This window comes from Prionailurus bengalensis, chromosome B3 (genome assembly GCF_016509475.1).
Source record: "Prionailurus bengalensis isolate Pbe53 chromosome B3, Fcat_Pben_1.1_paternal_pri, whole genome shotgun sequence".
NCBI lineage: Eukaryota > Metazoa > Chordata > Mammalia > Carnivora > Felidae > Prionailurus > Prionailurus bengalensis.
Window position 1 is genome coordinate 60,376,437 of NC_057355.1, and position 23,435 is coordinate 60,399,871.

The 23,435-nt window shown below is 45.5% G+C and overlaps 1 protein-coding gene across 1 annotated transcript; it reads left to right on the top strand.

Annotated features, from left to right (window-relative positions):
- Nucleotides 1-2,157: 2,157 nt before the first annotated feature.
- TGM7 (transglutaminase 7) lies at nucleotides 2,158-19,475 on the top strand (the record flags this gene model as incomplete). Its single annotated transcript, XM_043554518.1, has 12 exons — nucleotides 2,158-2,368; nucleotides 3,034-3,279; nucleotides 3,875-3,993; nucleotides 5,886-6,014; nucleotides 6,103-6,280; nucleotides 8,795-8,933; nucleotides 13,629-13,732; nucleotides 14,081-14,323; nucleotides 15,757-16,083; nucleotides 16,480-16,640; nucleotides 18,663-18,796; nucleotides 19,028-19,475. Coding segments are annotated over 12 exons (2,208 nt in total), but the record flags the coding sequence as incomplete, so codon positions are not given.
- Between the last annotated feature and the right edge of the window lie 3,960 nt (nucleotides 19,476-23,435).

The following is a 23,435-nucleotide window of genomic DNA, read 5'->3' on the forward strand; positions in this document are numbered from 1 at the left end:
AATATGAAAGTTGGATTTGATTTTAGGCCGTGAAGGAAAATTTTAAACACTTAATCCCATTTCCTCAGATGAAGTATCAGATGTAGTCACAGCTAGTTGAACAACTATACTTAAAGAGTATTTCCTAATAACTTAGCATTAACCTGGAAGAAAACTCCAACTGATACTCCATCGGTGTCTGACTTAAGCCCTAATGCTTAGAACCATCTTATTAGCAATGTCTTGGATGAAGACCTGGAAAACAGTTTAGGCAGTCCCCAGATGGCAACGTAAAGCATTTGGGTGAAAGAACAAGGATTTAAGAATTCCAGCCAGGTAGGAAAGATGGGCCAAAACTATCAAAGTGAACTAATTTAGCAAAAACATAAAGCAACAGTGTGGAAGTTCAGAATGTGAATGGCACAAAAACTGGTAGGTGCTAAAATTTGTGTTTCCTCTAGGATGCTGTTTGGCAGCATCCCCGGCCTCTACCCCAAGTTGTGACAACCAAAAATGTATCCAGACATTGCTACATGTCCTTCAGGGGACAGAATTTCTCCACTGGAGAACCACTGAGATAAACTGATGTGCTACTAGGGAAAAAGATCAAATGGATTTTTGTTTACAGTAAGCGCAGTAAATATCACCAGCAAAAATGACTCAGGGGCGCCTGGGTGGCTCAGTTGGTTAAGTGTCCAACTTTGGCTAAGGTCACGATCTCCTAGTTCGTGGGTTCAAGCCCTGCGTCGGACTCTATACTGACAGCTGAGAAGCCTGCTTTGGATTGTGCATCTCCCTCTCTCTCTGCCCCTCCCCCACTCGCATGCTGTCTCTCTCTCTCTCATTCTTTCTCTCTCAAAAGTAAAAATAAATAAACATTAAATTTTTAAAAAAAAATAACAAAGCGGGGCACCTGGGTGGCTCAGTCGGTTGAGCGTCCGACTTCAGCTCAGGTCATGATCTCACAGCTCGTGAGTTCGAGCCCTGCGTTGGGCTCTGTGCTGACAGCTCAGAGCCTGGAGCCTGTTTCAGATTCGTCTCCCTCTCTCTCTGTCCCAACCCACTCGCATTCTGTCTCTGTCTCTCTCAAAAATAAATAAACATTAAAAAAAATTTTAAAAATAACAAAGCAAATACAATCTGAGGCTGTGTCATTACTAGCACTAAGAGCAATTAATGATTACTGAGTGCTTACTCCGTACCTGCCACTACCAGAAGTCCTTTACCTGTGAATCTTCACTCAATGTTCACATGGACCCTATGGGGTAGGAATACCGCTGTCTCTATTTTGCAGCTGAGGACACTGATGTCTCTGGATATTAAGTGACTCGCTCAAGGTCTCAGAGCTAAGGTAGTGACAGCCCACACTCTGGCCAGTTGTGCTATGAGAGTCTTTAAACTGTACGCTAGGTACACACACAGTAGCATCCTGGGAAGAGTCAGTGCCCTCATACACCCAGAGCATGGCTGAGAGGTGAGAAGGAAACTACCTACCCAGCATCTTAAGCAGGGACTTGCCTGTAGCTGAGGTCACAGCCTCTAGTCAGCCACTGACTTAATTCATACAAAATTCTAATATGTTCTTTCTTCTATCAGCATGATAATAGAGTAACTTTTGGAAAGATTGTCAACAAAAGTGGTTAATAGTATGTGGTGGGACTTCATGGATTAAGTGTCAATTATCTGGAAACCTTTCTCTTCCTGGGACCCTAATTTCTTTTTTTAATGTTTAGTTATTTTTGAGAGGGAGAGAGACAGAGTGCCAGGGAGGGAGGGGCAGAGAGGGAGGGAGACACAGAATCTGAAGCAGGCTCTAGGCTCTGAGCTAGTCAGCACAAAGCCCGATGCAGGACTTGAACTCACAAATGTTGAGAGTATGACCTGAGCTGAAGTCAGATGCTTAACCTAATGGGCCACCCAGGTGCCCCCTGGGGCCCTCATTTTTGAGCCCTATAGCTCTGGGTCCAGGTGCAGAGTCATCAGGATCACAATCTTCCCACTCCAGGGTTGGGGCCTGCTAAACTGCCAAGGCTAAGTTGTGAAACTAGCAGGCAGGGGTGGCAGAAGGGCTCAGGTGTAGACAGTAATCCTACCAAAGTCAGAGCCAGGTGCTGCAGAAATGATTGAGAAGTGTTGGGGGATGTTGAACCTGGGGATCCACAGCTGGGCAGTGAGTGACCTGTCTCCTCTCCTGATACCCCTCCAGTGGCAGCCTTGAAGTTCAGGTCTGTGGACCTGCAGAGCCCAAGAAACAACCAGGAGCATCACACGCAGGAGATGGGCCTGAAGAGGCTTGTTGTACGCCGGGGCCAGTCCTTTCTGCTCCAACTACATTTCAGCCGACCCTTCCACTTTGGGACAGACTACCTCACCTTTGTGGCTGAGACAGGTGAGTTCACCCTGCCCTAAGGCAAAATTCACCTGTAGGGCTCCCACCTCCCCTTCTTGAGTGCTCCCTCCCCTCCCTCTTCCTGGGATCCCCAGGACCCTCTAAGTGCTCACCTGATAAGTGACATTAAGGAAAGATTTGGCCAACTCAGCAAATTGAAACTGTGATCATAACAGCCAATTTTTTTAAAGTTTATTTATTTACTTTGATAGAGAGAGAACACAAGCTGGCGAGGGGCAGAGAGAAGGAGAGACAGAATCCCAAGTAGGCTCTGTGCAGAGCCTGATGTGGGACTCTGTGAGATCATGACCTGAGCTGAGATCAAGAGTCAGACGTTTATCCAACTGGGCCACCCAGGCACCCTGATAACAGCCAATTTTTAAATGCACAATAGGCACTGTGCTGAAACTTCATATATATTATATAATTTAATCCCCATGACAGGAGTTTTAGCTTTCAGGTACTATGATGATCCCATTTTACAGATAAAAATACCTGAGGCCCACAGATCTTCAGTGGCTTGCTCAAAGACATCCAGTGGCAATAAAAGCCTTAAACCAAAAGGATTAGCAAGTGGTGGAAGAAGGTGAGGGTCCTCCTAGCCCCCTGGAATCATGTCACATAGATATTAAACCTCACTGAGGGGTCATTTGTCTCTCACACAGGACCAGCGCCCACGGAGTTGCTGGGAACCCGAGCCACCTTCTCCCTTACCCAGGCTCGACAAGGGAATGTCTGGAGTGCTTCTGACTTCACCATTGACACCAACTCACTCTTCGTCTCCCTTTTTACACCATCCAATGCAGTCATTGGTCCCTACACTCTGAAGATAGAGATCTCTCAGGGCCAGGGTCACAGTGTGACTCACCCATTGGGAACTTTCATCCTGCTTTTTAACCCTTGGAATGCAGGTACAACTGCTTCGCAGGCTGTAATGACAACCTGATCCACTAGGAAGGCTCAGAGAGGTTCTTCTGAGAAAGCCCAGAAGATAAAAGCTGCTTATCTATGCCATACCATGTGCTCACTGAAAACCATCTTTAAAAAAAGAATTTTAATGGCATGATGAAAATGCTTGTGGTGTGATATGCAGTGAAAGAGATTAGGGAATGGAACACAGTGTGATCTTAATTGTATTACATGTACGTGGACAGAAAGAGTGGCAGGAATATACCAAACTGTAGTGGTGGGTGTCTGTGAGTAGTGGGAATGAGTGATTTTCATTATCTGCATTCCGTCATCCATATTTTCCAAGTCTCTACAATAGGCTTTCCACTTTTACAATTAGGAAATGATAATCATTATGTTTTAAAGTACAGATTATATCACTGGACTCTAGAAGAGCATTATAGACTTTTAAGGGGTCCAGTTTCGATTTCTATTGCCACCAACCCATTCCTTCCCCTATTATCCAGCAAGACACTGTCATTACTGTATTTTACTTTATTTTATTTATTTTTTATTTCTCTGTTTGTCTTTTGCCCCCTCTCCTACTCAACCACTCAGAGGATGATGTCTACCTGCCAAGTGAAATACTATTGCAGGAGTATATCATGATGGACTATGGCTTTGTTTACAAGGGTCATGAAAGATTCATCACCTCCTGGCCCTGGAACTATGGGCAGGTAATACTGTCACCAGAAACGGGGCCTGGGGCAGGTCTCCTTACGCTGGTTCTTTTTTTTCAACGTTTTATTTATTTATTTATTTATTTATTTATTTATTTATTTATTTATTTTTGGGACAGAGAGAGACAGAGCATGAAGGGGGGAGGGGCAGAGAGAGAGGGAGACACAGAATCGGAAACAGGCTCCAGGCTCTGAGCCATCAGCCCAGAGCCCGACGCGGGGCTCGAACTCACGGACCGCGAGATCGTGACCCGGCTGAAGTCGGACGCTTAACCGACTGTGCCACCCAGGCGCCCCAACTTACGCTGGTTCTTAATCAACTCTATTAGCTCACAAAAGGCCACTAACAAATGTCACAGTGTGTGGTGCAGGGCCAATTTCCCAACCAGTAAGAGGGGGAAGGAAGGAAGGGGAGATATCTTTCAAGTTTTTAATATTTTATATAAAAAACTTAAAACATTATCCAAGTAGACAGGATACTAAAATGAACCTGTCTCTCAGCTCTAGTAACGAGCAATTTATGGTGAATCTTATTCCATCTATACCAGGGGTTCGCAAACTAGAGTCCACTGACTGTTCTTGTGTGGTTCATGAGTTAAAATGGTTTTCGTGTTTTTAAGTTGTTGAAAAAGAACTAAAAAATTTTTTGTGATATGCAAATTATATGAAGTTCAAGCTATGGTGCCCATAAATGACATTTTACGGGGACACAGCCATGCTCATTCACTTAAGTATCACCTGTGGCTGTGTTAATGCTACAGTGGTAGAGTTGTGTAGCTGAGACAGAGACCCCACAGCCTGCAAAAGCTAAAATACTTACTATCTGGTCCTTTACAGAAAAAGTTTGCCTGTCCCTGGTTTGTACTGTCCCCATCCCACCAAACTCATCACTGGAAGTTTGGAAAGGAATTTATAGATACCACATCATTTAATAGAGTAATACTTTGATTATAGCTCTAAAAGATAAAAACTCTTCCTGAAAAAGTGAACATTATCATAACTGAAAAAATAAACGACAATTCTTTAATAACATCAAATATCCTGTCAGTGTACAAATGGCAGGACCTTTGGCTCTGGGCAACTTTTCCACTTTCAACCAGTAAATATGACTGGTATGCTTTCTGCCTCCCTCCCACTGACATCTCAGCCCCATCCACACTCACCAGGAGGGTGGTGGGGAGGGAGTGGGGAGACTGTGTGCTCCAACTGTGACAATTTGTGTGATTTTTTGAAACAGAGACATATGTCTGCATCCCCACCTCTCCCTCACTCACCTGTGCACATCACAGCTGCAAAAAGCCAGCATTCTCCATACTTCACATAGGCATATGTATCAAGTATATGTTATAAACTTATGTCATGAACCTACACTGGCTTCTCCTGGGTTCCCAGCTACAGCTAAACTCCTCTACTTGATTTCAAGGCTCCCATACTCTTCTCCCTCACCTCTCACAGCTGCCCTGTTTTTATCCATCTGGTCTTTCCTACTCCCTCATGTCCTCCAGAAATGAGAACCTCTAAGCCCCTGTCCTGGGCAGCACCATACTCAAAGACCTCAGGTGAACATCCCCACCCTGCTCTCTTCCTGTCTACCTTGCCCTTCCAAGCCTACTGGTGCTAATGGCCTTCTCTGATCTCTTGTCAACAGGGATCCCTCACCTCCAAATTCTGTTTGCATTTTCCATTAGAGCCACTCAGGTTCATTTTCCAGAATTCTGAATCTCATACACTCCCAATTTGACTTATAAGCTCTTTGAAGGCAGGACCTTGTCTTATATTTAACCCCATCCTCATCTCCAGCACATATACACCATCCCTCAAAGCCTGTGTTATTGACTTGAAGTTTTAGGACGCTCTTCTCTTTTCTCTCCCTTGAAATCACTTGGAAGTTTGAAGAGGACATCATAGATATCTGCTTTGAGATCTTGAACAAGAGCCTGTACTTTTTAGAGAACCCATCCAAAGACTACTCCCAGCGGAATGACCCTGTGTACGTCTGCAGGGTGGTGAGCGCTATGGTAAGCACAGAAGCTCTCCCGGCCCTGTCTGAGGACAATCTGAGCTTCCCTAGGGCACTGTGGGGACCCGCCTGTCTGTCCTTTGCAGATCAACAGCAACGATGACAACGGTGTGCTGCAGGGAAACTGGGGAGAAGACTACTCCAGGGGGGTCAGCCCGCTGGAGTGGAATGGCAGCGTAGCCATCCTGCGGCAGTGGTTAGCCAGGGGCAGGCAGCCTGTGAAGTATGGACAGTGCTGGGTCTTTGCAGCTGTGATGTGCACAGGTGAGTGAGGGAGAGATGGGGATGCAGAAGCATTCATTTAATTTTTGGGATGACCCTTTGAAGTCGGGCTCTGGTTATCTCCATTTTCACATAAGTTAACTGGGGCCTGACCATAGCCCCACAGCTAAGAGATGGTGCACACAGGGACTCTCACCCAGCACACTCCATACTCTTGGGGACTCTTGCATATTTTCCTAGGAGGGAGGTTGACCCGTCACAATCATTCTGCAGTCTCCTTGATGGCAGTTAGACTATTAAAATGGTCACTTGGATAAAGAAGAGTGTGGCCCCAAAGTGGAAGCAAAGGCAGCTTCTCTCTGCCACTGCTCACGTTTCTCAGCTCCTGGTGAGCCTGGAGTCAGGGACAGCTGGGGGAAGCTTGAAGTACAAGCAAATGATCTGAGAAAGTCTGATCCCACCTGTAGGCAGAGCTGGCGGCTCCCAAATACTTCTTGGAGAGTTTCTTGAGGAGTTACAATAGGAGATTTGCTACTTTGCTAACTACCCACATGGAGCATCAGTGTTTTTTGCATTACCATTTATTTACGATTTAGTGCAAAGGTGTTGATCGGATTATCTGTGAGGATGAGGGAAAGACAGAATACTGAGGTGTCTGCCTGTCTTGCCCCATGCAAGGCAGGAGTACCTTACACATGCTACCTGTTGTGTTGTGATGCTCAGTGTTTGCTGAGTGAATGGGCTGACTCTGAATTGGAGGATGAGGGAGCAAAGAACAGAGAAGACAGAGACAGGGGCCAAAGACAAAGTTCTAGATTTTTCTGAGAGGGGCAGCATAGCTTGGCAGATATGTACAGGTGCTACAGATAGACGAGATGTTTAAATCTGAGTATTCAAACAGAGTGACCTCACTTTGCTCATTCATTTTCCCTGGAAAATGCTCAGCACAGCACCAGCATTTAATATGGCCACAGTTGTCTTGGGCTGGGAAGTCCCTGGTTAGGCAGGTGTTGTAGAGGAGAGCTTGGGCCCTTAGGCCCTGGGATGAGAGGGAGAAGGTCTAGGTCTGCATCCTTACTCCGTCTTGAAGCCTCTCCCCACTCCCAGGCCCTAAAGTTCTGGGGCCATTGAGGAAGGGGACAGCTGCTCCCACCACACAGCCTCTGGCCACTTGCAGTCCTGATCTAGCTGTCACCCCTTCAGAGAGGTTATGAAAAGCTCAGGAGATGTGCTGGGAGTAGAGAAGTGACTGTGAGCACATGGCTGGCTCCCTTTGGGACTCTTGAATCAATTGTAACAAAAAGATTGGTCAATCTCAATAGTCCTCTTACTTTTCAAAGCACTATAATCCTCCCAGCAGCCTCAGGAGGCACCCACTGCTGGTCCTGAGCTGGAGAGGGATAGGATAAACTTGTCTGAACTCCTCGCCTCGCTGGCTGAGGTGGAGACCTATGTTCCAAAGGTCATATCTGGCTCTTGGCTTGATTTTACTTGGCCTTGGGAAGATGTGTGTGTGTGTGTGTGTGTGTGTGTGTGTGTGTGTGTGCGTGCGCGCGCCCTTACGCTTGGATGTGGTGGTGGTGTAGGTGGTGTAATATCTGCTTTGTGTGAGTAGATCTTAACTACTTAAGTGAAATCTTAAGATCTTAACTCAGTTTTGGGGGCACCTGGGTGGCTCAGTAGGTTGAGCGTCCAACTTCGGCTCTCAGGGCATGATTTCAAGATTCATGAGTTTAAGCCTTGCATTGGGTTTGCCGCTATCAGCACAGAGCCCGCTTCAGATCCTGTCTTCCTCTCTCTCTGCCCCTCCCCAGCTTGAGCTCTCTCAAAGATAAATAAAACATTAAAAAAAAAAGAAAAAGATCTTTACTCAGCATTAAGAAGCCTTTGTAGTACTATCCTGAGATGCCACAAGAGGATGCTGTTGCCTTATCAGGGATGGCTATTGCCTCATTGTACAAGCAAGTTCCCTCTGTCTCCGATGTCTTCCAGTTACTTCTATGTCCATCTTGCCCTTCTATCCTTTCTCTGATTTCTTTCTTACCTCCTCCAAATCTTTGTATTTCAGTAGAATTACAGATTCAGAATTTCAGAATTGAAAATCATCTGTTTCAATTCCTTATTTTGTTACACACAAGGAGACTAAGGCCCAGAGAAGTTAAGCCACACAGCTTCTCTTCTAAAACAGGCCACAAGGCCTGAAGTTTTTTATTTTCTTTCAAATTAGCAAATGTTTTAGGTTCTCTGTTTTTAATCTGGAAAGCTGCTGAATGGAAAAAGCACTAAATAATAAATTGAGTTGCTTATTGTTGTTTTAAGTAACCTTCAAACGATTTCTTTTTCCTAGTGGGATGGAGACCATCAATGGGGCAAGTAGGCAGCAGGGTTCTGGGCCTGGGTTTAGTGCTTTGAGAATAAAGGACTTACAGGTATGGATCTGCAAGAATCTTGGCCTTCTTTCTCTCCTCCAGCTTAAAAGTTAGAAAGCATGCATGCGGAGCTAACGATTCTGCTTGAAATGAACTCAGTGATTCTCCATGTTTTCTTTCTCTTTAGTAATGAGATGTTTAGGTGTTCCAACCCGTGTGGTTTCCAATTTTCGTTCTGCACACAACATGGACAGGAACTTGACTGTCGACACCTACTATGACCAAAATGCAGAGATGCTGCCTACTCAGAAGCGAGACAAAATATGGTAAGGGACACCATCTCAAACACATCTCTGCTCCATGTCAGGAAGGGTAAGGAAGCTCTGACCTGGTTCTCTCTACTTTTGAGGCAATATCATCCTTTATCTTGTTGCTGGTGCCCAGAGAGCAATTCCCTAACCTAGGAGACTGTTCTGGCTAATTACATCATCACACTAAACTCCCTTCAGAAATATAAGACTATGGGATAACATTCTGAAGCCCACAACCAAAAAAATTGATTTTGTGTTCTGTGAACACTAACTTCAAAATCTTTATGCATCTTACAGACGACTCTTCCTTCTTTGAGCCATTTGTTTGTGCCATTCTCTGTTTCTCCTCGGGCAAAGCCTGCACTTGCTGCTTTTGTCCACTTCCTCAGTCTCTCCTGTTCCTTCCTCTATCCACCTCACTCCCTCTCTGCGTGTGTGTGTGTGTGTGTGTGTGTGTGTATGTGCCTTCATTTCTGGATCTCTGATCTCTTCCCCTGGCTCCCTACTCCTCTGCTGTACTGTAAATCTGGTGTCATGTTTTTCCTTTTCCAGCCAGTTTCCAGGTCAGATCTTTGGGTTGCGTGAGAACTAGTGGCAATCCTTGGAGCCCCTCCCGCTCTGAGTTCCTAAAGGGCTGAAGAACCCCCGATTCAATCAGCAGTGGTGTATCTGAGAAGGCTATATCACTTATGTAGCGTTTGGTGTGTGAATGCATAACCTGAATCTAATCATGAGAAAGCCTCAGATAAGCTCAAAATGAATATAGCTCTGGCAAATAAATACTGAATTCAAAATTTCAATGTAATAAAACAAAGGCTGAGAAACTGCTCCAGATCAAGGTAGACAAAGGAGACAGGACAGCTAAATGCAATGTGTGATCCTAGACTGGGTGGTAAAGAATGTAATAAAGGACACTATTCGAATTCTACCAAACATTTAAAGAGTTAATGCCTATTCTCTTGAAGCTGTTCCAAAAAATAGAAATGGAAGGAAAACTTCCAAACTCTTTCTATGAAGCCAGCATTACCTTGATTCCAAAACCAGACAAAGACCTAACTAAAAAGGAGAACTATAGACCAATTTCCCTAATGAACATGGACACAAAAATCCTCAACAAGATACTAGCCAACTGGATCCAGCAATACATGAAAAAAATTATTCACCACGACCAAGTGGGATTTATATCTGGGATGCAGGGTTGGTTCAATATCCACAAAACAATCAATGTGATTCATCACATCAATAAAAGAAAGGACAAGAACCACATGATCCACTCAGTAGATGCAGAGAAAGCATTTGACAAAATACAGCATTTCTTGATAAAAACCCTCAAGAAAGTAGGGATAGAAGGATCATACCTCAAGATCATAAAATCCATATATGAAAGACCCAATGCTAATACCATCCTCAATGGGGAAAAACTGAGAGCTTTCCCCCTAAGGTCAGGAACAAGACAGGGATGTCCACTCTCACCACTATTATTCAACATAATATTGGAAGTCCTAGCCTCAGCAATCAGACAACACAAAGGAATAAAAGGCATCCAAATCAGTCAGGAAGAGGTCAAACTTTCACTCTTTGCAGATGACATGATACTCTATATGGAAAATCAAAAAAATTCCACCAAAAACCTGCTAGAACTGATCCATGAATTCAGCAAAGTCACAGGATATAAAATCAATGCACAGAAATTGGTTGCATTCCCATACACCAACAATGAAGCAACAGAAGGAGAAATCAAGGAATTGATCCCATTTAAAATTGCATACAAACCCATAAAATACCTAGGAATAAACCTAACCAAAGAAGTGAAAAATCTATACACTGAAAACTATAGAAAGCTTATGAAAGAAATTGAAGACACAAAAAAAAAATGGAAAAAGATTCCATGCTCCTGGATAGGAAGAACAAGTATTTTTAAAATGTCAATACTATCCAAAGCAATCTACATATTCAATGCAATCCCTATCAAAATACCAGCATTCTTCACAGAGCTAACACAAACAATCCTAAAATTTGTATGGAACCAGAAAAGACCCCAAATAGCCAAAGCAATCTTGAAAAAGAAAACCAAAGCTAGAGGCATCACAATCCCGGACTTCAAGCTGCATTACAAAGCCATAATCATCAAGACAGTATGGTACTGACACAAAAACAGACACTCAGATCAATGGAACACAATAGGGAACCCAGATATGGACCCACAAATGTATGGCCAACTAATCTTTGACAAAGCAGGAAAGAATATCCAATGGAATAAAAACAGTCTCTTCAGCAAGTGGTGCTGGGAAAACTGGACAGTGACATGCAGAAAAATGAACCTGGACCACTTTCTTACACCATACACAAAAATAAACTCAAAATGGATGAAAGACCTAAACATAAGACAGGAAGCCATCAAAATCCTCAAGGAGAAAGCAAGCAAGAAACTCTTTGACCTTGGTTGCAGCAAATGTTTACTCAACATTTCTCCAGAGGCAAGGGAAACAAAAGCAAAAATGAACTGTTGGGACCTCATCAAGATAAAAAGCTTCTGCACAGCAAAGGAAACAATCAGCAAAACTAAAAGGCAACCGACGGAATGGGAGAAGATATTTGCAAATGACATATCAGATAAAGGGTTAGTATCCAAAATCTATAGAGAACTTATCAAACTCAACACCCAAAAAACAAATAATCCAGTGAAGAAATGGGCAAAAGACATGAATAGACACTTCTCCAAAGAAGTTCAACATCCAGATGGCCAACCAACACATGAAAAAATGCTCAACATCACTCATCATCAGAGAAATACAAATCAAAACCACAATGAGATACCACCTCACACCTGTCAGAATGGCTAACGTTAACAACTCAGGCAACAACAGATGTTGGCAAGGATGCAGAGAGAGAAGATCTCTTTTGCACTCCTGGTGGGAATGCAAACTGGTGCAGCCATTCTGGAAAACAGTATGGAGATTCCTCAAAAAATTAAAAATAGAACTACTCTACGACCCAGCAATTGCACTACTAGGTATTTATCCAAAGGATACAGGTATGCTGTTTTGAAGGGGCACATGCGCCCCAGTGTCTATAGCAGCACTATCAACGATAGCTAAAGTATGGAAAGAGCCCAAATGTCCATCGATGGATGAATGGATAAAGCAGATGTGGTATATATATACAATGGAGTATTACTCAGCAATCAAAAAGAATGAAATCTTGCCATTTGCAACTACGCAGATGGAACTGGAGGGTATTATGCTAAGTGAAATTAGTCAGAAAAAGACATATCATATGACTTCACTCATATGAGGACTTTAAGATACAAAACACATGAACATAAGGAAAGGGAAGCAAAAATAATATAAAAACAGGGAGGGGGACAAAACATAAGAGACTCTTAAATATGGAGAACAAACAGGGTTACTGAAGGGGTTGTGGGAGGGGGGATGGGCTAAATGGGTAATGGGAATTAGGAATCTGCTCCTGAAATCATTGTTGCACTATATGCTAGCTAATTTGGATGTAAATTAAAAGCTAAAAAATAAAAAAAAAAGATGTGGTAGATATATACATAATGGAGTATTACTCGGCAATGAAAAAGAATGAAATCTTGTCATTTGCAACTACGTGGATGGAACTAGAAGTATTATGCTAAGCGGAATTAGAGAAAGACAAATATCATATGACTTCACTCATATGAGGACTTTAAGATACAAAACAGATGAATATAGGAGAAGGGAAGCAAAAATAATATAAAAACAGGGAGGGGGACAAAACATAAGAGACTATTAAATATGTAGAACAAACAGAGGGTTGCTGGAAGGGTTGTGGGAGGTGGAATGGGCTAAATGGGTGAGATGCATTATTCTTGAAATCATTGTTGCACTATATACTAACTTGGATGTAAATTAAAAATAAATAAATAAATAAATAAATAGGACAATATTTGGTCGATTGATAAAATTGAAATATAGACAGTAAATTAGATAAAAATATTATATCAATAAGAAATGCGTGGGGTTGATAACTGTAAGGGAAGATCTCTATTCTTAGAAAATACACACTGAAGTAAAAAACAAAAGAAAAAATGTATTGATAATCTTCAAATCCATACTGAAAGAAACCCAATGGTAAAGCAAATGAAGCGAAATGTTAACGATAGATAACTTGGGTATATGGGTATTTTTTGTAATTTTTAAAAATGTTTATTTATTTTTGAAAGAGAGACAGAGACATGAGCGGGGGAGGGGGGGCAGAGAGAGAGGGAGACCTGGAATCCAAAGCAGACTCCAGGCTCTGAGCTGTCAGCACAGAGCTCAGTGCGGGGCTTGAACTTATGAACTGTGAGATCATGACCTGCGCTGAAGTCTGACGCTTAACTGATTGAGCCACCCAGGCACCCTTGGGCATTTTTTGTACTATTCTTGCAACTTTACTGTAAGCTTGAAATTACTTCCAAATAAAGAGTAAAAAAAAGGGGGGGGATATAATTAGTACATAACAACTTTATACAGTGCCATATGGTATCTAGATTTTTCATGGGTGATCACTTCATAATTTATACAAATGTTAAATCACTATGTTGTACACCTGAAAATAATACAATATAGTATGTCAATTACATTTTAAAATTTAAAAACAACAATATAAAGCACTCAATATAGTGTCTGATACCTGACAAATCCAGGAAAATGTGAATCTTCATTTCCTTACTCTTCTCTGCAGGAATTTCCATGTCTGGAATGAGTGCTGGATGATCCGGAAAGATCTCCCACCAGGATACAATGGGTGGCAAGTTCTGGACCCCACTCCCCAGCAAACCAGCAGCGGTGAGTGAGGGCCACTGTGGAAGGATCTGGGCTCCGTGAGGGGGCTAAGCAGGGGGACTGATCACATGAGCAGGAGGCCAGAAAGGGGTAGTATTTTTTCTCACTTCATTGCCTTCAGCTGGGTGACCCAGATGACTTGCAGGACCTTGTTTTCTCACCTGCAAAGTGGGGAAGCTGATAAATGCCACAGGTGGCTGTGAGGATCTGATGAATTTGTGGGAACCTGAGAGCACTCGGTGTGTGAGGGTTTTCTCCATCCCATCCCCTTACCTGCCCTCGCCACCACCAGCCGGCCCAGTCCACATGCTAGCAGCTGTCAGCTGTCCTCAACTTCTGTTCCTTCCACAGGGATATTCTGCTGCGGCCCTGCTTCTGTGAAGGCCATCAGGGAAGGGGAGGTTCACCTGCCCTATGACACCCCATTTGTGTACGCCGAGGTGAATGCTGATGAAGTCATTTGGCTCTTCAGAGATGGTCAGGCCCAGGAAATCCTGGACCATAATACCCATTCCATTGGGAAGGAAATCAGCACCAAGATGGTAGGGTCGGCTAAGCGACAGAACATTACCAGCTCCTACAAGTATCCAGAAGGTGCTTGGGGCCCTGGGGTTTCAGGGTGGGTGGACATGGCGTCTGTTGTGTTCTTCCCAGTGAGAATGGCTCATGCCTGTTAAAACCAACACCACCTGATCACCTCCTCCTCATCGCAAACTCCCAGGGGCTTTCTTGGACGCTGGCCATGTGGGCCTAGGGCTGCTGGACTGAGAAAATAAAAACAGAGTGCCCAGTTAAATCTGAATTCGAGATCAGTTCAGATAAGCAAATATTTCATTAGTATAAGTGTGTCCCAAATATAGCATGTAATATACTTAAACAAAAATTATTGTATATCTGAAATTCAAATTTACCTGAAATTCAAATGGAATGTTCTTTATTATTATGGCAACTCTGTCCTAGGGTCATATCATGGTCCCCTTACATCATGGCAGTGGGGGTGGCAGCAAGGAGGGAGGTGGGCACTTAAGGAGGGAAAGGAAGGACACCTGGCCTGTGGAAGGGAGTAGATGTCTCTGTGGAGAAGGCCAGGGTGGCATCAGGCTGCCTGAGTACCAACAATGCTGCTATGTTGGTACTGCTATGTTCTAGTGGTATAAGCCTGGATGTGTTCTTAACATCCCTGTGCCTCCACCTCCTCATCTGTAAAATGGGTTAATGATACCTCAGAGGGCTATTGTGAGGGCAGCTGAGTATACAGAGAAAGCACTTGGAGCAATGCCTCTGGTGCATAGTAACTTTACTAGAGAAGTCCACAATTTGGGATAAGTTGGAGTTCAACCTGAATGTTGAGTAGACCCCAGGAGCAAGAGAGGAAGACCCACTTAAAAGATTTGAGCATGTATTTTATTTATTTTATTTTTTTTACCTTTTATTTTATTTTATTTTTTTCTTCAATATACGAAATTTATTGTCAGTTTCCATACAACACCCAGTGCTCATCCCAAAAGGTGCCCTCCTCAATACCCATCACCCACCCTCCCCTCCCTCCCAACCCCCCATCAACCCTCAGTTTGTTCTCAGTTTTTAAGAGTCTCTTGAGCATGTATTTTAGAAGTGAGGATGTTGATGCGGTGGGGGAGGGGGGAAAGCCTTTGGCTTTGATGATGATGATGACAGTGATGATGGTGACAATACTGATGACAAAGAACAGTACTGGGTACTTATATTCATCAACTCATTTAACTCAAATTTTTGGCAACTCTATGAGGCAAGGAGATATATCTGGGTTATAAATGAAAGAATTGGGCACCAAGGGATTAAGGGACACCTAGCTGAGCAAGATTTGAATGCAGCACCAAGCAATATACCAATCCCCTGTTCTCAGCCACGATGCTGTATTGTCTCCTTATGTAGCTTCCCTTTGGGAAGGGAGCTGGAAGTTTCTGGGTGGCTTGTTTCCCAAAGAAGGCCACTGGTCCTCTCAACCCCTCCTTACTGAGGTCTTTCCTGGCTCTCCTTTCTGCCAGGATCCCCTGAGGAGCGATCTGTGTTCATGAAGGCTTCCCAGAAAATGCTGGGCCCAGGAAGGGCCTCCTCACCCTTCCTGGATCTGCTGGGGTCCAGGGGGTCTCAGGATCAGCCAGCCCAGCTGCAGCTTCACCTGGCCAGGACGCCTGAGTGGGGCCAGGACCTGTTGCTGAAGCTGCATGCCCTGAGGGTGCCAGACAGAGTCCACCCGCGGGGTCCCATCAGACTGGTGGTGCACTTCTGCGCACAGGCCCTGCTGCACCAGGGTGGCACCCGGGAGCCCCTCTGGAGGCAAACAGTGCACTTGAACCTGGACTTTGGGGAGGGTGAGTATGAACAAGGCCTGGAAAATCACCTATAGGGATGGGAGCTGTGGGGTCATGAACAAAGCTGGGATGGTTCAGCCAGATTACACAGAGATCCCTGCACCCCAACACACACGTGCCAGGTAGTGAAGCTGTTGTTGGCAGGGGGTCACATATGCCATGTGCTGTACCTCTGACACTATCCCACTAGGTGAGACATAGCAATGACTTCTGGGGGCAGTAGGTATAGGTTAAGTACACTGTATCTTTCTCTTTGTTATGCACACATACTTTCATACACATACAGACTCACACACATAGTCTCTCACACATACAAATTTCCGTGTGTGTGTGTGTGTGTGTGTGTGTGTGTGTGTCTTTGTGTCCAGACTCAAGATGTCTTTTGTCTGTGCCTAGAGATACAGTGGCCGCTCTTGCTACCCTACGACAATTACAGAAACAAGCTGACAGATGAGAAGCTGATCCGTGTGTCTGGCATTGCCAAGGTGGAGGATATGGGGAGGTCCATGCTGGTCCTAAAAGATATCTCTCTGGAACCTCCCAATTTATCTATTGAGGTAAGGTGTCTTGGACAGAGATGGAGCCCGGAAGCCCTTTGACTCACCCGACCCAGGGGCTGGGGCTACAGCAGTGAATGAGATACAGTCCCTGCTTCAGACACCAAATAGATGATTAAAGCACAGTATGGTGTTGTCTTGTCCTCTGTGCAAAGTGCAGGGCAGAGTGGAAGTCTTCCCAGAGGAAGTGACATTTTGTGGAGGATGCATAGGAAGACACTGTCCAGAGAAATGAGGTGGAGATGAAAGCATTTTAAGTAGGGAGATAGCTTTGCAGAGGCAGAGAGACAGGAGAGGCATGGCTGGGAGATTGAGTAGAGGAGCCGGATTTGAGAAAAACCACAAGTGAAATTCCAAAGGTGACTGCAGATAACACAGGGTTGACAGGGAAGAGGGAGGACATATGAAAGGAGCCTCGGATTTGAGTTCTAAGATTGTGTGGCTGGCAAGGTCATTACAGGTGGAAGAAGGATAAATGGAGGGCAGAAATATTCCCCATCTCCCATTACCAGGGGTTTTCCTTCCCTCAAAGCCTCCTTTCTCCATCTCCCCTCCTGTTCTAAAGAACTTGCCCACTGCCTGATCCCAACCTGGCTTTGCACCTGCTGGATTTGTTAGTGGCACACTCCACCCCAACCAGAATGAGTAGCTCCACATCATAAACCATGTGACCACCTGACAGTTTTCACCTGGGCGTGTTGTCAGGCCACGGTGCAGCAAACAGTGGGCAGAATCACAGCCTGGTGCTGAGGCGAGGACCCTGCCCCCATTACCCAGAGCCCTGGTTACAAACAAGATCCAATGCAAACACATCAGAACCAGAGTAGACTATCAATTGGTCCCCACAGTTAAGGGAATGGGGGATGATTTGTGTGAGTATGAAGGATCCCAAAGACATTTTTGCCTGTTCTACTTTGATGCCCTCATTAGAGGACAAGGGATTTGTTTCTTTCATTTGAATTTTAGAGAAGTCAGGATGGGTTCTTACTTTTTCTTAATTCTCTGTTTGAGGGAGAACATGCCTCGAGTATGATCTGGGTGGTCAGGACCCATTTTAGTTCAACATATGTTCATCAAATATCCACCACCTGGTTGGCACTGCACTAGGCACCGGGCTCTAGAAGTGAGTAGGATAGAGACCCTGCCTCCCACTCACAGGCCAAGGCCATGCTGCCCTATGACACAGACCTCACGTGGGATGCACAGAACACACCTGGGGAAACTCAAGAGTGTTTCTACTGTCAGAACAACGTGGGGGAAAGATCCTGGCTGGGGTCTGGGACACCTGGCTCAGGTCCTGGCTCTGCCATATCATGTGACATTGGCCTCAGAAGGATAGTGCTAGGGGTACCTGGGTGGTTCCGTCAGTTAAGCATCTGACTCTTGGTTTGGGCTCAGGTTGTGATCTAGCGGTTCATTAGTTTGAGCCCTGTATCAGGGTCTGCACTGATGGTGCTGAGCCTGCTTGAGATTCTCTTTCTCCCTCTCTCTCTGCCCCTCCCCTGCTTGTGGTCCCTCTCTCTCTCAAAATAAATAAGTAAACGGAAAAAAAAGAAAGATATCACTGATAGCATATGGATGGTGCATATAGCACCACTTCTTATCCCATGCCTGTGTCAGACGCTACTAATCAGTCATAGCTCTCTGGCTCTGGATTTGTCCTCAGGATCCTTTTCAACACGCCATTTCTATTAGCCATGATGAACAGATTGGAGCTGGCACTTTAGTTGAAATCTAATTGCCATTCTGAACTAGATGGTGGGGAGGGAAATAGATTTCAACTTGGTGTCAATTCCCAACTGGCAGTGGCTTCCTGAAGCATTGTGACTTTCTAAGACAGGTCAGGATATTTGTTAACCTTGAATACTCTTCGGCTTACATTCTTCTCTCCCAATTGCAGTGGTTTAGCAGTAAGGAAGCAGTCCCTGGTGGTGAAGAGAAGGACAGTGGAATGAGCATGCTGAACTGGAGTGTGGAAATGAGGCCAGTTGCCCACAATATCCCTGTCTTCTCTCCTCACAGGTGTCTAAAAGGGCTGAGGTGGGCAAGGCACTGAGAGTCCACATCACCCTCACCAATACCCTAATGACTGCTCTGAGTAACTGCATGATGGTGCTGGAGGGAAGTGGCCTCATTGATGGGCAGATATCCAAAAAGTAAGTACCGTCTGTCTCATGCTGGTCTCTGACAAGGGGTACCTTGTGGGGTCATAGGTCGGTCCTTTGTCTCCTGAAGGGTGCCTACTTGCCCCCACTTTCCCACCCTCCATGGGGAAGGTTGACCTTGGTGGTGTTGGGGGGGTGGGAGGTGCTTACTCCAAGAGGGGAAACTATACCACCCATCCCAGCAGTTACTTAAGGCTCTAACAGGCTCTTTTTGACTTTCAGCATTGGGACTCTGGTGGCTGGACACACGATCCACATTCAACTGGACCTCTACCCCATCAAAACTGGACCACGCCAGCTGCAAGTCCTCATCAGCAGCAATGAGATCAAGGAGATCAAGGGCTACAAGGACATCTTTGTTGCTGCAGCCAGGGTTTCTTCAGCCCCACCCCGCCCCGCCCCGTACTCTCCCAACCACCCCCCTCCCGTCTCTCCCTGAGCCCAGCACCCTTCCTACTGCTCCCCTCTTCATCCCCTAGCCCCTTCCCTACCCCCCACTCCTGATACCCTTCCAGCCCTCTGGCAGCCCCACCTTGGTCTTTTCTGCTCCTGAAGGTGTAACGTTATCTTTGCCCCTTCTCTGTCTGGTTCCTGGCCTGCTTGGGGTGAATGAAGCACTATTAGAACCTCTGTGCATCTTGGGAAGAGACAATAAAGACCTCTTAATTTATCACCAGTGTTCTCTCTTCTGTGCTAAGAATCTACTTATTGCTGCTGGCTGGTCCCCTGGCCTGGCCCAATGCCAGATGCATTGGCTAGGCCCTCTCTGCTCTTCCTGTCTTATCTCTCTCCTGCTTTAAGTCCCCAGTCACAAAATAAGGCCAATATGATTCCCTTAAATCAGCCTCTCTGGAATTAAGGACCCCAGGTCTCTCCATTTAAATGGTCTCAGCCTGCAGATGGAAGCTGGAGGGAAGTCTGGGGAGGGCGGCCTGGGAAGACAGTGACTGTGCCACCAGGGGGACCAGCCAGAGATACCTAGCAGGACTTCTCTGCTGCCCCCTGAGAGCACAGGGATGGCTGGGCCAGTCCCACTCAAAATCATTTGTGCTCATTCTAGATAATTTGGAAAGACCAGAAAGGTGAAAAGAAACAAAAGAAAAATCACCTATAGTTCCTCATCCCAGAAGAAATCTCTGCTAACAGTTTGCCACATATCTTTCCGGCCTTCCTCCCACTATTCATTGTGCTTTTTTAAGTTATCATTAGGAGTGCCTGGCTGGCTCAGTTGGTAAAGCGTCTGACTCTTGATTTCAGTTCAGGTCATGATCTCATAGTTTGTGAGTTCAAGCCCCATGTCGGGCTGACAGCGTGGCACCTACTTGGGATTCTCTCTCTACATCTCTCTCTGCCCCTCCTCCCTCCAATTAAATAAATAAACTTAAAAAAATAAAGTTATCATTACCTGGCTACCATTAAAAGGTAAGAGATAATAAGTGTTGGTGAGGATATGGAGAAGAGGGAATCCTTGTGCATGTTGGTGGGAACGCAAACCGGTGCAGGCACTGTGGAAAACAGTATGGAGGTTCCTCAAAAAGTTAAATATAGAACTACCATATGTCCCAGCAATCCCACATCTGGGTATTTATCCAAAGGAAATAAAATCACTATCCTGAGAAGAAACCTTCATTCCCGTGTTTGTTGCTGCATTATTGACAATAGCCAAGATATGGAAACAACCCCAGTGTCTGTCAGTGGATGAGTGGACAAAGATGTTCACACACACACACACACACACACACACACAGAGAGAGAGAGAGAGAGAGAGAGAGAGAGAGAGAGAGAGAGAGAGAAAGAAATATTATTCAACCATGAAAAAGAAAGGAAATCCTGCCCTTTGCTATACCATGGATGGACTTTGAGGGCATTATGCTAAGTGAGAGATAAGTCAGGGGACAACAAGTACTTTATGATATCACTTATCTGTGGAGTCTAAAAAAGCTGAACTCCTAGAACCAGAGAGTAGATTGGTGGTAAGTGGGGGCTGGGGGTGAGGGAATTGGGGATATGTTAGTCAAAGAGAAGAAACTTCCATTTGGTAGATAAATAAATTCTGGAGATCTAATGCACAGCATCGTGATTATAGTTAATAATAGTGTATTTTATACTTCAAACTTACCAAGAGACCAGGTCTTAAACGTTCTCACTGCAAAAAAGAAATAACTGTGTCATGATGGAGGTATCAGTAACACTACGGTAGTAACATTATAACATACAAATGTATCAGATCAACAGGTTGTACACCTTAAGCTTACACAATAGTATATGCCAATTATATCTCAATTAAAAAAATTAAAATATAGTTATCATTATAAATTGGCATATTTGCATCATGGAAATTTTGGAAATTCCAGAAACACAGAAAAGGAGAGCATGCTCTTGCAGGTTTTCAGACGTGGGCCCTTTATCCTTGCCACTGCTCACCTGCTCAGTGGCTCTGCAGGTTCACTTGGCTTATCTCACCACCCTCTCCTCCTCCTCCTCCTCTCCCCTCTCCCCCCTCCCCTTCCCTCTCATCCTTCTCCTCTCTCTGTTTTTTAAAATTTATTTTGCTTTCGCAGGCTGCTTTGTGAAGGAAGGGCAGGAGCCTGCACACCCACCCTCCACCCTGTGTGCTGGCTGCTCTCGTCCCCACTGAGTGCCATTGGGCATTTCTGTGGGGCTCTGTCACTGCTTTGTCACTGCTGTGTTCCAGGTGGCTCCTTGCCCACCTGCCGGAGAAACTGAGCTGGCTCCTGGGGAAATCTGAAACCTTGCTCCACCTGCCAAGTGCCTGGGCCTCCTTTGTTTAGTCATTGCCCCTCCTGTCAGGTCAGCCTGGGGGCCTGGCAGTGTCACTTGTGTCGCTGGAGGGAAAGAGTGGACAGGCTTCCTACTGGGCCTTCAAGGGCCTTCCATAAGGGCATTAGCCATTTCTACCTTCCCAGTTGACCTTTCAAATTTTCCACTCTCCTTACACAAAAATTGGCTGTAAAAAGTGTATTCTGTAGTGTTTTCTTTTTCTTTCATGTAGGCAAGCCTGTCTGGCTTTGTTTCTCTACCTCAGCTGAACAAGCTAGACAATCTCAAAGTCCCTTCCAGCTTCAAAGGCCCTCAGGACCCAGGATGCTGGGGCTCATGCCCCCTGTTGCAGAGCGCCTTCAGATTAGGTCCTGGCCAACCCTCCTTCACTGTCCTTGCCCTCCCCTTGTCTCATAAAACCCGGTGTGCTGGCCTCCCAGGCAGTGGGTGCCCACAGACAAACTCTGAAAGAAATGTCCTGGCTGTGCAGCAGGGGGCACAAAGCAGACCAGCTCCCAGGTCTCCTGATTGCTGGTCTTCCCCAACAATTCCCCTCCATGTTCATGTCCCCAGCAATTCCCCATATGCTGCTCAGTGTCACTGTGTGATATAAAGCACAGAGCTCTGAGGCCAACTTCTAGGTCCCTCGGGTGCAAGACAATAGTAGCAGTGCCAGCCCCCAGAGGGTTACTGTGAGGATCAAATGAGAAAGTGTGTTCTAAAGGGCTTTGTAAGTTGTGAAGTACATTCATGTGCAGAGGTCCCTGATTGGTTTAGTCACCTCTTCTGAGTGACTGTCTCCATTTCTGATCACAGAAAAGGAAGGAGGCAGGGGTGCCTGGGTGGCTCAGGCAGTTAAGCGTCCAACTCTTGGTTTCAGCTCAGGTCATGATATCACGGTTTGTGAGGTCGAGCCCTGCATCGGGCTCTGCACTGTCAGTGCAGAGCCTGCTTCAGATTCTCTCTCTCCGTGTCTGCCCCTCAGCTGCTCGCACTCTTGCTCTCTCTCTCTCTCTCAAAAATAAATAAACATTTGGGGCGCCTGGGTGGCGCAGTCGGTTAAGCGTCCAACTTCAGCCAGGTCACGATCTTGCGGTCCGTGAGTTCGAGCCCCGCGTTGGGCTCTGGGCTGATGGCTCAGAGCCTGGAGCCTGTTTCCGATTCTGTGTCTCCCTCTCTCTCTGCCCCTCCCCCGTTCATGCTCTGTCTTTCTCTGTCCCAAAAATAAATAAACGTTAAAATAAATAAATAAATAAACATTAAAAAGAAAAGAAAAGGGAGGAGGCAGAGGAACCCACCTGGATCTGCCAATTCATGCTTCCCTTTGCTACTGTCTGGGGGGAATCTCCCATGGAGCCCATGGACCCTGATTTTACAGACAAGGAAACTGGAACGTGGCTGAGGGCATACTGGGAATTCATGGCAGGAACAAATGTTAGCATCCTAGTCTCTCTGAGTCTTAGAAAGGTCTGGAGGTACCCCACCCCCATCCTGTTAGAGCTGGTTCAGGGGGATGGCAGGTGAGCCCACACCTCCCTATTTGAGTGTCCCAGGATCTGCTCTGTGCCCTTCCCCTGCAGGTCACAGCCCTGCTTCCCTCCAAACAGGAAGGTGCCCATCAACTCTGCTGAGCTTCCCTGGCTCTCCTCTGCCTCCCTTACCCTAGACAAGCCGCTCTGACCAGAGTTGCCTCCTTCCCCCAGCACACACACAACACACACCTTCTGACTATGATTTGTAGGAATCAAATGAAAAGCTAAACCTATAAGCCAGCTCCTTAGCCCAGTGCCATGAAATAGGCTGCTATTGTCGGATGGCCACTGGGCACCTTCCTCTTTGGCTACTTCAC